This window comes from Jaculus jaculus, chromosome 17 (assembly GCF_020740685.1).
Source record: "Jaculus jaculus isolate mJacJac1 chromosome 17, mJacJac1.mat.Y.cur, whole genome shotgun sequence".
Lineage (NCBI taxonomy): Eukaryota > Metazoa > Chordata > Mammalia > Rodentia > Dipodidae > Jaculus > Jaculus jaculus.
The window spans coordinates 18160610-18175651 of NC_059118.1; the positions used below are offsets into that span (position 1 = coordinate 18160610).

Genomic DNA, 15042 nt, shown 5'->3' on the forward strand with positions numbered 1-15042 from the left:
AGCATCCGGTCTTCTCTATGATCGTATCTTTTTGTTTTGTTGTGTTTTTGAGGTAGGCTCTTGCTGTTTGTAGCCCAGGCTGACCTGGAATTCACTGTGAATTCTCAGGATGGCCTCAAACCCACAGCAATCCTCCCTCTGCCTCCTGCGTGCTGGGATTAAAGACGTGCATGACCACGCCTGGCATTGGTAGTATCTTTTGCCCTGAACTGTATACTGTCATGAACTTGTCTCCAAGGGAAAACGCAAGTCCCATGAAGGCCGTCATTCCTTGTTCACCATATAGAGTACCTAACCCTGGGCTCAGCCTCATGGTTAGGATACCAAGTATACTAGCAAGGACTGGTCCCACACCCAAATGCCCTCACTAGTTCACTGAGAATTTTGAGCCTTGGCTTCTCTTGAGATTTGGCTGCCCCATCTGTAAATAAAAGTCTTAACGTCTGAGGCAAATTCAATAATCCCTTGGATTGGGTGTATCCTCAGGAGTTTGAAGCCACCCTGAGACTACATAGTGAATTCCAGATCAGCCTGAGCTACAGTGAGACCTTACCTTGAAACACCAAAAGAGAAAATATATATAGCCTTTACTTATCAGGTCCTCTTGGAGGGCTGGCATCTTGAGACCTGATGCCAGGCTGAGTAGGAAGGGCAGCATTGCACACAGCAAAATCTGCCCTCCTGCTGGTGGTGGTGGTTGTAAGACATCTATAACAGCCCAGTTCAGCACAGGGAGAGATGAGAGCTAAGGATCAGGAGGACATGTAATCAACATGAGAAAGGCTGTCAGTGGTTGAAAGAGATGGCTTAGCAGTTAAGGCCCTTGCCTGCAAAACCTAAGGACATGGGTTTGATTCCCCAGAACCCATGTAAGCCAGATGCACAAGGTGGTGCATGCATCTGGTGTTCATTTGCAGTGGCTGGAGGCCCTTGTGCGCACATTCTCTCTATCTGCCTCTCTCCTCTCTCCCTCCCTCCCTCATTCCCTCCCTTCCTCCCTCAACCCCCCTCGCTCTCTCCAGTAAATTAATACAATTAAAAAAAAAAAAAAAGGAAGGAAGAAAAAGCTTTCAAGGACTGGTGTGATGCTTCAATTCCCCAGGACCCAGTAAGCCAGATGCACATGCACAAGGTGGTGCATACATCTGGAGTTTGTTTTTAGCAGATGGAGGCCCTGGTGCACCTGTTCCTTCCCCCCCCCCCCCCCGCCTCTCTCTCTCTCTCTCTCCCCTAAATAAATAAATAAAATATATTTTTTTAAGTTTCCAACAGTTGGGCATGGTGGTGCACGCCTTTAATCCCAGCATTCGGGAAGCAGAGGTAGGAAGATCACCGAGGTTGGGGCCACCCTGAGACTACAGAGTGAATTCCAGGTCAGCCTGGGTTACAGTGAGATGCTACCTTGGAAAACAAACAGGGCTAGAGGGATGGCTTAGCAGTTAAGGCATTTGCCTACAAAGCCAAAGGATCCAGGTTTGATTCCCCAGGACCCATGTTAGCCAGCTGCACAAGGGGGCACAAGCATCTGGAGTTCATTTGCAGTGACTGGATGCCCTGGCATGCCCACTCTTTCTCTCTCTCCCTCCCTCCCTCTTTCTCTGTCAAATAAATAATAAAATATTTTGAAAAGAAAAACCAAAAAAAGCTTTGGGGCAGTTAAGGCACTTGCCTGCAAAGCCAAAGGACCCAGGTTCCATTCCTTAGGACTCACGTAAGCCAGATGCACAAGGTAGCACATGCATCTGGAGTTTGCAGCAGATGGAAGTCCTGGCACACCCATTCTCTCTCAAATAACTAAATATTTATAAAAGGCTTTCATCAATCATTTCATGGCCAATTAAGCACATAATTCTAGAATCTACACTTCACATCCTTCAACCCAGTCCCAAAACTCCAGGTGCCTCCTAGTAAAAATCTCTATACACAGTTGGTGAGCTGCTGTGAGGACCAGTGGGACCGTCAAAAAGCAACAGCATCAAACCATGGATAAATAGCATATGCCTATAATTCTAGCACTTGGGCTAAGTCGGGATTGCAAGTGTGAGGTCAGTTTGAACCACAAAATGAAACCCTGTCTCAAAGGGGCAATGATCTTCCTGTTGGCTAGAAAAGAAAAAAGCCTATAGCCTGCATGGATAGAAATGGAGGTCTTCAGTCACAAAGATAATGGTGTCTCCTACAGTGTGTCAATTGCTATCAGAGCACTGGACAATGCTTCCTCAAAGAAAACCTTACTGTTGCATAGAGTGTACCCACAAGGTAGCACTTTCACAAAGTAAGAACAAGGAAACTCATTCTCCCCCCCCCCTTTCTCTAATAAATAAAGTATATTTTAAAAAGGGGGATCTGGGGAGATGGCTTAGTGTTTAACACATTTGCCTGCAAAGCCAAAGGACCCCAGTTCAATTCTCCAGAGCCTACATAAGCCAGATGTACAAGGTGGCACATGCATCTGGAGTTCACTTGCAGTGGCTGGAGGCCCTGGCATGCCCATTCTCTCTCTCTCCCCCCTCTCCCTCTTTCTCTCTCTAGTAAATAAATATTTAAAAACAAAAAGAATAAAGACGCTCAGATCTAAGAGCTCCCACACACCGTTTGTAATCTTGTTTTTTTGCTTTTTGTTTTTTTTTTCCAGATAGGGTCTCACTCTAACCTAGGCTGACCTGGAATTCACTAAGGAGTCTCAGGGTGGTCTCAAACTTACAGTGATCCTCCTACCTCTGCCTCCCTAGTGCTGGGATTAAAGGTAAGCACCACCATACCTGGCCTTTATTTAATTAATTAATTTATTTATTTATTTATTTATTTATTTAGACTTCTTAGTGGAACTCAGGACCTACAACATGATAAGCAAGTGCTCTATCATGGAGCTATATCTTAAGCCTATTTTTTCTTAAAAGTTTTCTATAAAACCTTTTCTGTTTACTCATTTGAGAGAAAGACACACACAGAGAGAGAGAGAGTTGATCCACGAGGGACCCCATCCACTGCAAATAACTCCAGATACATGCACCACTTTGTGCATCTGGCTTTATGTAGGTACTGGGGAATCAAACCTGAGTCCTTTGGCTTTGCAAGGCCCTCCAGCACCTGAAGCCTATTTTTTTGTTTTGTTTTGTGTTTTGTTTTTTCAAGGTAGGGTCTTGAGCCCAGGCTGGCCACAAACTCATGGCAATCCTTCTACCTCTGCCTCCCCAATGCTGAGATTAAAGGTGTGTGTCACCATGCACAGCCTCCAGCCTATTTTAAAAAACTTTTAGTATTGGCAGTTATCAAGCATGCATGTTTATTATTGAATCAAACTTGGAAAATACAACCTATGATCATGTGAAAAGGAAATTCCACACAGTAAAGCAGCTGCTTGACCTCAGAGCCAGCGTCGGGCTCCCGTGCGAGTGTTGAACAGGTAGTCTCTGCCAGTACCTGAGCCCAGATGACCAGGAAAGAAAAAGACTGCTAGCCTCTGGGAAACATCCTCCCTCCACATGATCCCCCTTCCGCTGGACTCCACCCTGTCCCCTCCTTTCCTATTCAGCAAACACCCTGCTGTCCGACTCAAAAGCACAGGAAACTATCTTGACTTTCAAAAAGTGGACATCACAGCTTGGTGTGGTGGTGCATGCCTTTAGGCAGAGGCAGGAGGATCTTGGAGAGTTTGAGGCCACCCGAGACTACACAGTGTATTCCAGCCAGGCATGGTGGCGCACGCCTTTAGTCCCAGCACTCGGGAGGCAGAGATAGGAGAACTGCTGTGAGTTTGAGGTCAGTCGGAGACTACATAGTGAATTCCAGGTCAGCCTTGGCTAGAGCAACACCCTACCTCAATAAAACAAACAAACAAAAAATGGCTAGAGAGATAGCTTAGCAGTTAAGGTGCTTGCCTGTGAAGCATAAGGACCCATGTTTAACTCTCTCGATCCCACAGAAGCCAGAGGACCCATGTTGACTCTCTAGGTCCCACAGAAGTCAGATGCAAAGTGACACAAGCATGCAAGGTCACACATTCGCACAAGGTGGTGCATGTATCTGGAGTTCGATTACAGTGGCCAGGGGCCCTGGCATGCCAAATCTTTCTCTCATTCTCTTTCACTTGCTCGCTCTTGCATAAAAAAAAAAAAAAAAAAGAGGCCAGTATGTTGGGCTTGCCTCAAAACAAAACAAAACAAAAAAAAAGGTGGACACCAGTTCCCCTGTGGTACCCGATGTCAGGTTACCCTACCATAATTTACTGGTGACACTGACGTATCTGGGGGGCTTTTTCCTCCCCACCATCTCCCTCCCCCCTGCAAACAAGGGCCAGTCTGAGTCATCTCTTGGCTCCACTGGTGCTTGACTAAAGTTGGCTAAAAAGGGTGAGAGGAAACCCCGTTCAGTGACAATGTAGCTGGTGGATACTTGGTGGCAGAAGTAAACAGAGAGAGAGATGAAATAAAGAAAGGAGGACATTCTGGGAAAGGGTGAAGGCCCAGGCAGAGCATGGTGTGGGAAAAGTGGAGACTCACGGGGATCTTGGGCTCTGCCATCAAATTGCTGCTGAGAAAAATGAAAGGGGACAATGAGTTGAACCTGCCCATAGGGAGCAGGAAGGGCTAGCAGACTCCTTCCTGCACCATCCCTATGGTGCTGGTGTGGGCACTCTCACAGGCAGGATGGCAGGAGTACCCCTGAGCAGCTTCAATGCCCTCTACTTGGGGTGGTAAGTTGACATACCAGATCCATGATACTTCTAGGTGCCCTGGACATCTCCATCCTCGGTGCCTCCATGATCCCCTCAATGGATTTTTCATTTCCCTGGATACTATAGCAAAGTCAAAAGGAGTAAAAGTACAGGATGTATAGCTTTGAGCTTCAGTCTGAGTTTCAGATGTGGGTTCCCAGGCAAAGGAAACGGACCTGTTTAGGAGCAGAGCCTGGGCTGGTTTGCTTGGTGTTTGTAGCACCTGGGCCAATCTAAAATGCCAAGAGGAAAAAAAAAAAAAACAAGCAGTGAAGGAGGTGGGCCTGCTGACACTGGCACTTACTACCGCCATCTATCCCGTTATACTGGGAACAGCCCACGCTGTATGTGACACGCCTGTTGTCCTCTCCCTTTCTCCTGGGCTCAGACCTGCGCTCACATGTAATTCAGCACAGCGGGTTTCGGGGGGAAGGCAGAGGTCATGAACAGGGGTAAATGAACTAGAAACTGAAACCTCAAACCCTGAGCCATCCACACCTGCCTTATTTCAAGACTGGGGTCCACCAATCATGGAGACCACTTCCTCTGTGTGTGTGTGGTGGGGGGGGGTGTAAGTGGTGTTTTCAGGCAGGATCTCACTCTAGCCCAGGCTAACCTAGAATTCACTATGTAGTCTCAGGGTGGCCTTGAACTCACAGCGATCCACCCACCTCTGCCTCCCAGTGCTGGGATTAAAAGCGTGCGCCACCACGCTCCCAATGTTTGTCTAACTCCAGTCTGAAGACGGCTGAAAGGAGTGCAGCAGCCCTCCTAAATTGTATTTTGCCTACTGACTTGGGAAATGTTATCAAATCTTGGGTGAAACTGCCTAAGGCGGGCTGAGGGAGCCAGGGAGCCTACCCCTGCAGGAGCTTGCTGAGGAGCCAGCCCAGAGCCAACAGGAGAAGGGCACCAGTCGCTGTCAGCACTACCACAAACCAGGGCTCGGGCTGCCAGAAATCTTCTATGGCTGTCACAATTTGGGGTGTCATCATTGAAGACACCTGAAATAGGGGTCACAGCCTCATCACTGCTCTGCAGAGATGTATGGACAATCCAATCTTCAAACCCTTCCATGGGCTGAGTTGGGGCACCTCACACCACAAGTTTGTTCTTCTGACTGGCTTTTTTTTTTTTTTTTTCGAGGTAGGGTCTAGCTCTAGACCAGACTGACCTGGAGTCTCAGGGTGGCCTCAAACTCACTGTGATCCTCCTACCTCTGCCTCCCCAAGTGCTGGGATTAAAGGCATGCGCCACCACACCCAGCTCTGACAGGCTCCTTGCATTCAGCAGTCTTCTCCTGAATGCCTTCTCCTGTCAGTCCTCCTGAAAAACTGGGTGTTTTCACCCTTCAATGCTCTCTCTCCCCACCCCAAGAGCCCAAGAACCCCCTCACTGTGGCTCTGCGGGTGCTTGTGGCTACTGTACTGGTCCTCCAAGGAACTAGATGCACAATGACAGTGGCTGTGGTGCTGAGGTGGGGGGTCGAAGGGCCAGCGTCGGCCACGAGGATCAACAGCTCATAGGTGCAAGGCTGCTCTGGCCAAGAGGGCCTCAACAAAGTGTCATCGTGCACCAGGACTGTCCCTTGCAGTCTAAATCGGTTCTGGCTATTCCCTGAAATCAAAATAACAGGAAAAGGGCTGGAGAGATGGCTTAGCGGTGAAAGTGTTTGCCTGCAAAGCCAAAGGTTCCCGGATCCATTCTCCAGGACCCACGTAACCCAGATGCACAGGGTGGTACATGCATCTGGAGCTCGTTGCACTGGCTGGAGGCCCTGGCGTGCCCGTTCTCTCCCTCTGCCTCTTTCTTTCTGTCTCTCTCTCAAATAAATAAATAAAATATTACAAAAAAAAACACCCAAAAAACAGAAAAAGAAGACATTGTTGGCCTGACCCTGACCCTCACCCACAGCACCCCAACATATTCATACCTCCCACGATGCTATAGGAGAAGGCCAGCCGCTGTGGCTCCTGAGGGATCCGGCATGACACTTGAGTCACCTCTGCGCTACGGCCCAAGGGAGTGTAGATGGTGAGTTCCTGAAATGGGGGCTCACACTGGGGAGCATGGTCGTTCACATCCTGGAGGAAGGTCACCAGGTTAGACGTGACTAGAACCCATATACACTAGCCCCTTAGCTTTCTTTTTACTCCACCAGAGAGCCTGGCTATCAAGGCATCAGGCTGTGATGTTTTCCTAAGTGAGATGCCCCTCCTTCGACCAACCAAAGGAAGAAACCAAGGTAACCGCTTGGAAAAGCAAAAGGCCAGGGGTCAGTTTGTCTTTCCAGGTCTCAGGGTTCAATTACCTCAACCTCAATGGTAATGGTACAGGAACCTGAGCGGTGCTGGGTGAGGTCCCAGTCTTGGCTGTGATCAATCAACAGAACAGTGATCCTGTATGATTTCTCCTGTTCATAATCCAAAGGCCCCAGGAGGTGAATTTCCCCTAGAGGCCATGACCACAACCTCAGTGTGCAGAAACAACTCTGGCCCCAGCCCTTCATCCCAGCCCAGGGGATGTGAGTACCACTGAGCCGGTTCACCATAAAGGTGGAGGGTCCGCCAGAGATGTAGTATTCAAGGCTGTTGTGCGGGTAATCCAAATCCGTGCCCACCACGGAGCCCAGAAGAGCGTGGAGCCCTGCATCCTCCCGAATCCGGAATGTGCGTGAGGCACAGGCTGGGGAGAACTCATTGACGGGTGTCACCATCACCAGAACTGGTACCTCAGCTGAAGGTCATTCGGCAGTCAAAGAGCTGGCCTAGGGTGCCCATCCCTACCATAGGGGTCCTGCATTGGGACTCTAAGAAGGGAGAAGATCTGGAAGGAAGGAGGGTAGGCAATAGCCTTCCTTTGCTGAGGTGTTGGGCGGGGAGGCTGTGTAACAGAGACAGCCTAAGGATCTGAAATTGAGACAACCGTGACCTACTGGTTTCTGAGACAGGAAAGATGCTGTATCTTGGGAATGGAAAAGGGTGGACATAACAGCCTATAAGTATGATCACTCACTAGTCATCTGGGGTTGACCACCATCTAACACCAAGATGGAGGCTTCATGCTGGATGCAGGCTCCAGTAGTGTCACAGTCCAATGTGGCATTTACCTAGCAGAGAGTGAATTGGAGCCAGGGTCTGGTAAGCCTTGAGCTATCTTCTTTCTCGATTTTTTTTTTTTTTTTAAGAGAGAGGGATTGAGAGAGAGAGGGAGGGAGAGAGAGAATTGGTGTTGCAGGGCCTCAGCCATTGCAAGCACTCAAAACTAGATGTTTGTGCCACCTAGGGGACATGTGCGACCTTGCGCTTGCCTCACCTTTGTGTATCTGGTTTACAGGAGATCTGGGTCCTTAGGCTTCACAAGCGCCATCTTTTCTAGCCCAAGCCTTGAGCTACCTTGAGGTGCCTCAAACCAAGGCAGGAACAGATAACCTACCCTAATCCTGTTTTCCGGACTGAAGAGCAGGTTGTTTCAACAACCACAATCCCCGTTCCACCTCACCCACAGACCTTGGCCCGTCCACTCCTCCCTAGTTGATAGGAGTGAAGTCTATATAGGAGTGTTTGTTAGGCACCTCAAGGACTCTGTCTCGAAGACGGAAGCTGGCAGGGTCAGTAGGGTTGTGGAACCACAGCTGGTAGTCGAGAGTGGCGCCAGGCGTGTCTGGGTCAACGCAAGTGAGGGCTTTCAGCTCGGTGCCCACCAGTGCAGTCTCTGGGATCTGGGTGCTGGGCGTGGAGGGAGGAAGGCAAGACAGGAGTCCGGCCTCGCTGCGCGCCAGGAGTTCTCGTCCCAAGCAGCCCCAGCAAGGGTCCCCGTATACTTACACCAGGAGCGCCGGAAGGCAGCGTGGGGGCCACCGGTTGACCGCGCGCACGTTCACGGTGAGATCAAACTCAGCACTGGCCCACGGCCGAAGCCTCTCGAAAGCCCTCACCTGCAGCCTCGTGACCGCCGCGCCCTGGGCGCGAGCCAACTCCAGGGGCGCGGTGGTGCGCACCACTCCATCGGCTAGAGGCGGTGGGAAGGTACAGCAGCAGAGCTTGGCCCCGGCCCCAGGTCAGCGCCAAGGGCTCCCCCCCACGGAGGTGGTCGCTGATTCCCACCCATCTCCTCCCCTAACCTGATCTCGCCCCAGTCAGTCGCAAACTCCACCACAGAATCTTTTCTCTGGAAGGCGAGTTGATGGTAGGCGTCACTCCTGCCCCAACCTCACCCCACTTTGGTGCAGAGGGCATCCTAGTACCCGCCACCTCTTGTTTTCTTTCTCACCGTGTCCAATGGAATAGAATGGACTAGGCACCGGGGAGGAGATTTCGTAGCGCAAGTCGGATCCCCTGGCCTGGACCTGAACCACCTTGCTTCCAGGGACCAGATCATCTGGGATGGTGATACTCTGGGCCTTCTGTCTGAACAACAAAAAAAGGGGGGGGGTTGCTGGTTCCTGTGTTCACTGGGGCTCCCCTCATACCCCTACTCTGATCCCTACATCTGTCTGCTTCCCTGGGACAAGGCCTGACCTCTTCCACTGTTCCAGGACAGGGAACCCTTACAGAAAGGAGACCTGGCTGGAGGCAGCAGGCAAAACCTTCACTGTCAGCATCCCTTGGCAGCTTTGGCCTTGTCCAAAGAGCACGGAGATCTGCAGCTGGAAGACCTGTAGGGCATACAGTGGAGGAAGGGAACCACAGTATGTGTCTATCTCTAAATCCATTCAAATAGGCAGCTTCTCTAAGGACCTCCATCCACTAGGAACCTCACTGCCTGTCAACTCTACTAAGTAGCCTTTGAGTCCTATACCTTTGGGGCATGATATTTTGTTTTGATTTGTTTTGATTTTCCAGGTAGGGTCTCACTCTGGGCCAGGCTGACCTGGAATTCACTCTGTAGTCTCAGGGTGGCCTCGAACTCATGGTGATTCTCCTACCTCTGCCTCCCAAGTGCTGGAATTAAAGGCATGAACGACCACACCAGGCAACACTTTCTTTTTTAAAAATTATTTTATTTATCCATTTGCAAGCAGAGAGAGAATGGACACGCCAGGGCCTCTAGCCACTGCAAAGGAACTCTAGATGCATTCCTCACTTTGTGCATCTAGCTTTACATGGGTGCTGGGAAATCAAACCTGGGTCGTCAGCCTTTGCAGACAACTGCCTTAACTGCTGAGCCATCTCTCTAGCCCCCAACACTTTCTACTAGAGGACTTGTGAGCTCCTAGGTCAAGGGCCCTTCTCTTTTTTGGTTTTTCAAGGTAGGGTTTCACTCTGGCCCAGGCTGACCTGGAATTCACTATGTAGTCTCAGGGTGGCCTTGAACTCACAGCGATCCTCCTACCTCTCTGCCTCCCAAGTGCTGGGATTAAAGGCGTGCGCCACCACACCTGGCAAGGGCCCTTCTCTCTTTGGAACTTTATTTATTTGTTTTTTGTTGTTGTTGTTTGTTTTTAAGGTAGGGTCTCACTGTATCTTAGGCTGACCTGGAATTCACTATGCAGTCTCAGGGTGGCCTTGAACTCACAATGATCCTCCTACTTCTGCCCTCCAAGTGCTGGAATTAAAGGCGTGTGCCACCATGCCCGACCCCCCTTCTTTTCTTTTTTTTTAAAGATTTATTTTTATTTATTTATTTATTAGAGACAGAGAGATGGGTGGGAGGAAGAGAAAGAGAGAGAGAATGGGCACAGGGCCTCTAGCCACTTCAAACAAACTCCAGACACATGTGCTACCATGTGAATTTGGCTTATGTGGGAACTGGGCAATCGAACCTGCATCCTTAGGCTTCATAGGCAAGCGCCTTAACCACTAAGCCATCTCTCCTGCCCCCGGCCCCACTTTTTTTTAGTGGAGGGCTTTTCAAGGCAGGGTCTTGCTCTAGCCCAGGTTGACCTATAGCTCACTCTGTAGTCTCAGGGTGGCCTCAAACTCACGGTGATCCTCCTACCTCTGCCTCCCAAGTGCTGGGATTAAAGGCATGCCCCACTTCTTTTTGGAACTTTAGATCCCAGTATACAACCAAGACCCAATGAAAGGACAGTTAGCATGGTGCAACCGGTGCAGGTCTGGGAGAGGCAGCATTAGTCAAAGGCTGGGAACAATTTTTCAGGAGGTGGTAGTTCTACGTAATTCACAGAGACTGCTAAGTCCCAAGGTATGCTCACCTTTCCAGCCTGGCCTTTCAGGCCCTGAGACGGTGCCCGTAGTAATCCTTGATCATTGATGGAGAAAGGTCCAGGGAAGTATGGAGGGTCCTGGGCACTAGTAATGTTCATCTGATAGAAAACAGTTACTAACAGCTCCATCCACACCCCATTATCCCAACCTCCCCTGCAAAGATCCTTCAACAACCCAACAGACCTAACACTTGGGAGGTGGAGGCAGGAGGACTAGAAATTCAAAGTCATCCTCAGCTATCTAGCAAGTCTGAGACCAGCCTGGGCTACACCAGCAAAATCCCATCTCAAAATATAACAAAAAGGGCTGGAGAGATGATTTAGTGGTTAATTTAAAGCCCTTGCCTGCAAAGCCAAAAGACCCAGGTTCAATTCCCCAGGTCCCATGTAAGCCAGATGCACAAGGTGGCACATGCATCTGGCATTCATTTGCAGTGGCTGGAAGCCCTGGAGTGCCCATTTTCTCTCTCTAATAAATTTAAAAAATTTTTAAAATATAATAAAAAAAACCCTACAGTGCTTTTTAACTTTTTTGTTGTTAGTTTTTCAAGGTAGGGTCTTACTCTGGCCCAGGCTGACCTGGAATTAACTATGTAGTCTCAGGGTGGACTTGAACTCATGGTGATCCTTCTACTTCTGCCTCCTGAGTGCTGGGATTAAAAGCGTGTGCCACCATGCCCGGCTAAAACAGTGCTTTTATGAATTATAAAAGTAAAAGGAAACACAGCACACACAGGAGGACTTGAAGGAAGACCTCAGACCCTGCAATATGTTTGTGTGAGAACAGCCATGGTCACCAGGAGGGTAGGTAGTCATTGTCATTAGTGGCATCTCTCCAAGAACATATATCATGCCAAGGCTCAGCTTTGTACTTCAGGGGTCCCTGGACAGGTTGTGCCAAGCCAGATGGGCTGGGCTTACTCTCCCTGTGCCCCTTCCCGAGCTTGTCATCTCACTGCCCTATGTGCTGAGCTCACCTGGGCTCTCTGGGCTTCCAGACCTGGCAGCAGCAGAGTGTACAGCACGATCCCGGGTGTGACCGACTCATGTACATAAATGAACTCCCCAGCTGGCAAGAGAGGAGGTCGGGGAGGCTCCATTCAGGCCACGCCTTCCCATGCCCCATCTTGCTGCCCCTGGCCTTACCTGGGCTAGCAAATCGACCACCGCACCGAACATAACCAGGGTCCTGTTGCACATCTATGAAGAGTGGTCCTTCCATCACAAAGTTACCACACTTGTACCTCAGCTGTAGTTCATAGTGGTTTACTGCCAGGGCATCCAGCCGAGCCGAGCTGCTCAAGGTCACCTGTGGTGAATGGGCAAGACCGTAGGAGGTCTGTGCTTTCTGTTTTTCTATACCACCTCTGGCATTGGAAATTTCAGGTGTGCCCCCAATCCCTAATTGCCCCATGACGCTACCTACCTTTCCTACATACATCCCCTGCTTCCCGGCCAGACTGGGTTTGTTGAAGAAGGTGGTAGGTGGCTGCACACTGAGCAACTCCAAGGTGGGCATGTGGGAGGAGCAGTTGAAGGAAAAAGACTGAAGGACGGTGCCAGGACCCTGGCGCTCAGAGACATCTACAAACCAGGGGAGACTTTGGAGGCCTGGGAGGAGCAGAGCAGAAGCAACTTGGTTGAGGAAACAGCCAAGGTTAGAAGCAAGGGCCAGGTGTGGTGACGCACATCTTTAATCCCAGTGCTCAGGAGGCAGAGGTAGGAGGATCGCTGTGAGTTCGAAGCCAGCCTGAGACTACAGAGTGAATTCCAGGTCAGCCTGAGCTACAGTGAGACCCTATCTCGAAAAAACAAGAACAAAAAACAAGTATCAGGGGTAAAGACGCTTATCCTTTCCTGGTTTTCCCTCAGCCTCTGCCCTTCATGCAACTTATATAAGAGTAAGAGCTCCAGAAGAGGGCTGAGGACATGGCTTAGTGATTAAGGCCTCTGCCTGCAAAGCCAGAGAACCCCCATTCGATTCCCCAAGACCCATGTAAGCCAGGTGGACAAGGGGGCCCATGCGTCTGGAGGTGATTTGCAGTGACTAGAGGCCCTAGCGTGCCCATTCTCTTTATCTCTATCTACCTCTTCCTCTCTCTCTTATATAAATAAATAAACTGGAATCCACTCCCCCAGCTCCTTACCAGAGAAAAGTAGTGCAAAAAGAAGCGCCAGGAGCCTAAGCAGTGCCATGGTAGCCTAAAGGAACAGCAGAAGAAGCTGTTTGTCAGGCTAACCCTGTTGCCAGGTCAGTTGCTTAAACACTGCTGGGCAGGTGTGCCTCCCAGACTCTAGCTCCTCCTGCCCTGGCTGACAGAACTCTAGAACCCTGGCAGGCTTCCAGGGTGCTGGAAAATCCCTTTTACTACCATTCCCACTGAAATTCACCCATTCATTTATCGCAACCCTAAGGGGATGTGAGGGGAAGAGGATTTTAGAGCCAGGCGCGGTAGCGCTTGTCTTTAATCCCAGTAGATTGCCATAAATCCGAGGCCACCCTGAGACTCCAGAGTAAATTCCATATCAGCCTGCACTAACACAAGACCCTACCTTGAAGAACCAACCAACCAAACAAACAAACAAAAAAGACAGAGAGAGAACAGCATGGCCTGTAGCCACTGCAGTTGAACTCCAGATGCATGTGCCACCTTGTGTGTCTGGTTTACATGGGATCTGGGGAGTCAAACATGGATCCTTAGGTTTTACAGGCAAGTGCGCCTTAATCACTGTCATCTCTCCAACCCTGGTGTTTTTGTTTGTTTGTTTTTGTGTTTTTTGGTTGGTTTTGGCTTTTTGAGATAGGGTCTCTTGTAACTCAGGCTGGTCTTGAATTTCTTATCCTCCTACCTATACCTATTGAATGCTAGGATTTCAGGTAGTGTGCCAACACTCCTGGTTTATTTACTTTATTTTATTTATTTTTTGGTTTTTCGAGGTAGAGTCTCACTGTAGCCCAGACTGACCTGGAATTCACTATGTAATCTCAGGGTGTCCTCAAACTCACAGCGATCTACCTACCTCTGCCTCCCAAGTGCTGTTATTTACTTATTTATTTATTTATTTATTTTGTCGAGGTAGGGTCTCACTCTAGCTCAGGCTGACCTGGAATTCACTATGCAGTCTCAGGGTGGCCTGGAACCCACGGCAATCTTTCTTACCTCTGCCTCCCAGGTGCTGGTATTAAAGGCATGCACCACCACAGCAGGCATTCTTATTATTATTACTACTTATTTTTTGTTTGTTTTGAGGTAGGGTTTCAAGTCTAGTTCAGGCTGACCTGGAATTTACTATGTAGTCTTAGGGTGGCCTCAAATCGCAGTGATCGGAGCTACCACCTCTGTCTTCTGAGTGCTGGGATTAAAGGCATGTGCCACCATGCCTGGCTCATACCTGGCTTATGTAGTGCTGGAGATAGAACCCTGGGCTTCATGCATGGTAGACAAACACTCTTACTAACTGAGCTACACCCCCAGCTCAAAAAAGCATTGTTTTTTTTTTTTTTTGTTTTGTTTTTTTGTTTTTTCCAGCTATGGTCTCAAACCTGGAATTCACTCTGTAGTCCCAGTCTGGCCTTGAACTCACAGTGATCCTCTTATCTCTGCCTCTGAGTGCTGGGGCTAACAGCATGTGCCACCACTCTCAGAGGTTTTTTTTGTTTTGTTTTTTCCAGGTAGGGTCTCACTCTAGCCCAGACTGACCTGGACTTCACTATGTAGTCCAAGGCTGGCCTCAAACTGCTGGAGATCCTCCTACAGAGGTATCCTGAGTGCTTGAATCAAAGGTGTGTACCACCATGCAAGTCAAAAAAGTGATTTGAGATAAGATCCTCTCTCAGGTGCTGATATAACAGGCCTCTACCATCTACATGTCCATTTTTTCAAGCTTACTCCACTTGCTCTCTCTAGTACTATATTCACACCAGTCAAACTTGCTCCTCTCTACAAAACTGCCCTTACCAAGGATTTCAATGACCAGCTGTCTTTTGTTTTGTTTCAAGACAGGGTATCACTTTATTTTTTTAATTCATTTAGATTTTGTTTTTCAAGGTATGTCTCTCTCTAGCTCAGGCTAACCTGGAATTCGCTATGTAGTCTCAGGGTGGCCTCAAACTCACAGGGATTCTCCTCCCTCTGCCTCCCTAGGGCTGCGATTG

General features: G+C 49.3%; 1 protein-coding gene across 2 annotated transcripts; it reads right to left on the minus strand.

Moving 5' to 3' along the window:
- Nucleotides 1-3367: 3367 nt before the first annotated feature.
- On the minus strand, nt 3368-13082 carry Cdhr4 (cadherin related family member 4). Of its 2 annotated transcripts, none has more exons than XM_004664249.2 (19): nt 13034-13082; nt 12313-12497; nt 12033-12195; nt 11864-11955; nt 10875-10985; nt 9271-9374; nt 8990-9126; nt 8545-8728; nt 8292-8445; nt 7733-7826; nt 7250-7453; nt 7029-7168; nt 6651-6801; nt 6114-6334; nt 5579-5721; nt 4894-4950; nt 4711-4798; nt 4503-4530; nt 3368-3423 (listed from the first exon to the last, which is right to left on the minus strand). In XM_004664249.2, exons 1-19 carry the CDS (start codon nt 13080-13082, stop codon nt 3368-3370), a joined length of 2361 nt encoding a protein of 786 aa, XP_004664306.2. The 2 variants fall into 2 exon arrangements, with proteins under 2 accessions (XP_004664306.2, XP_044992201.1); XM_045136266.1 differs by having other exon boundaries at nt 4503-4533.
- Between the last annotated feature and the right edge of the window lie 1960 nt (nt 13083-15042).

Excerpts from the sequence above, each read along its gene's own strand:
- Cdhr4 (XM_045136266.1), bottom strand. The coding sequence starts at position 13,082 with ATGGCACTGCTTAGGCTCCTGGCGCTTCTTTTTGCACTACTTTTCTCT. Across the intron at positions 12,196-12,312 it reads AGGGGATGTATGTAGGAAAG|GTGACCTTGAGCAGCTCGGC; the intron begins GTAGGTAGCGTC and ends CATTCACCACAG. Across the intron at positions 4,951-5,578 it reads CTCAGCAAGCTCCTGCAGGG|ATTGGCCCAGGTGCTACAAA; the intron begins GTAGGCTCCCTG and ends TTGGCATTTTAG.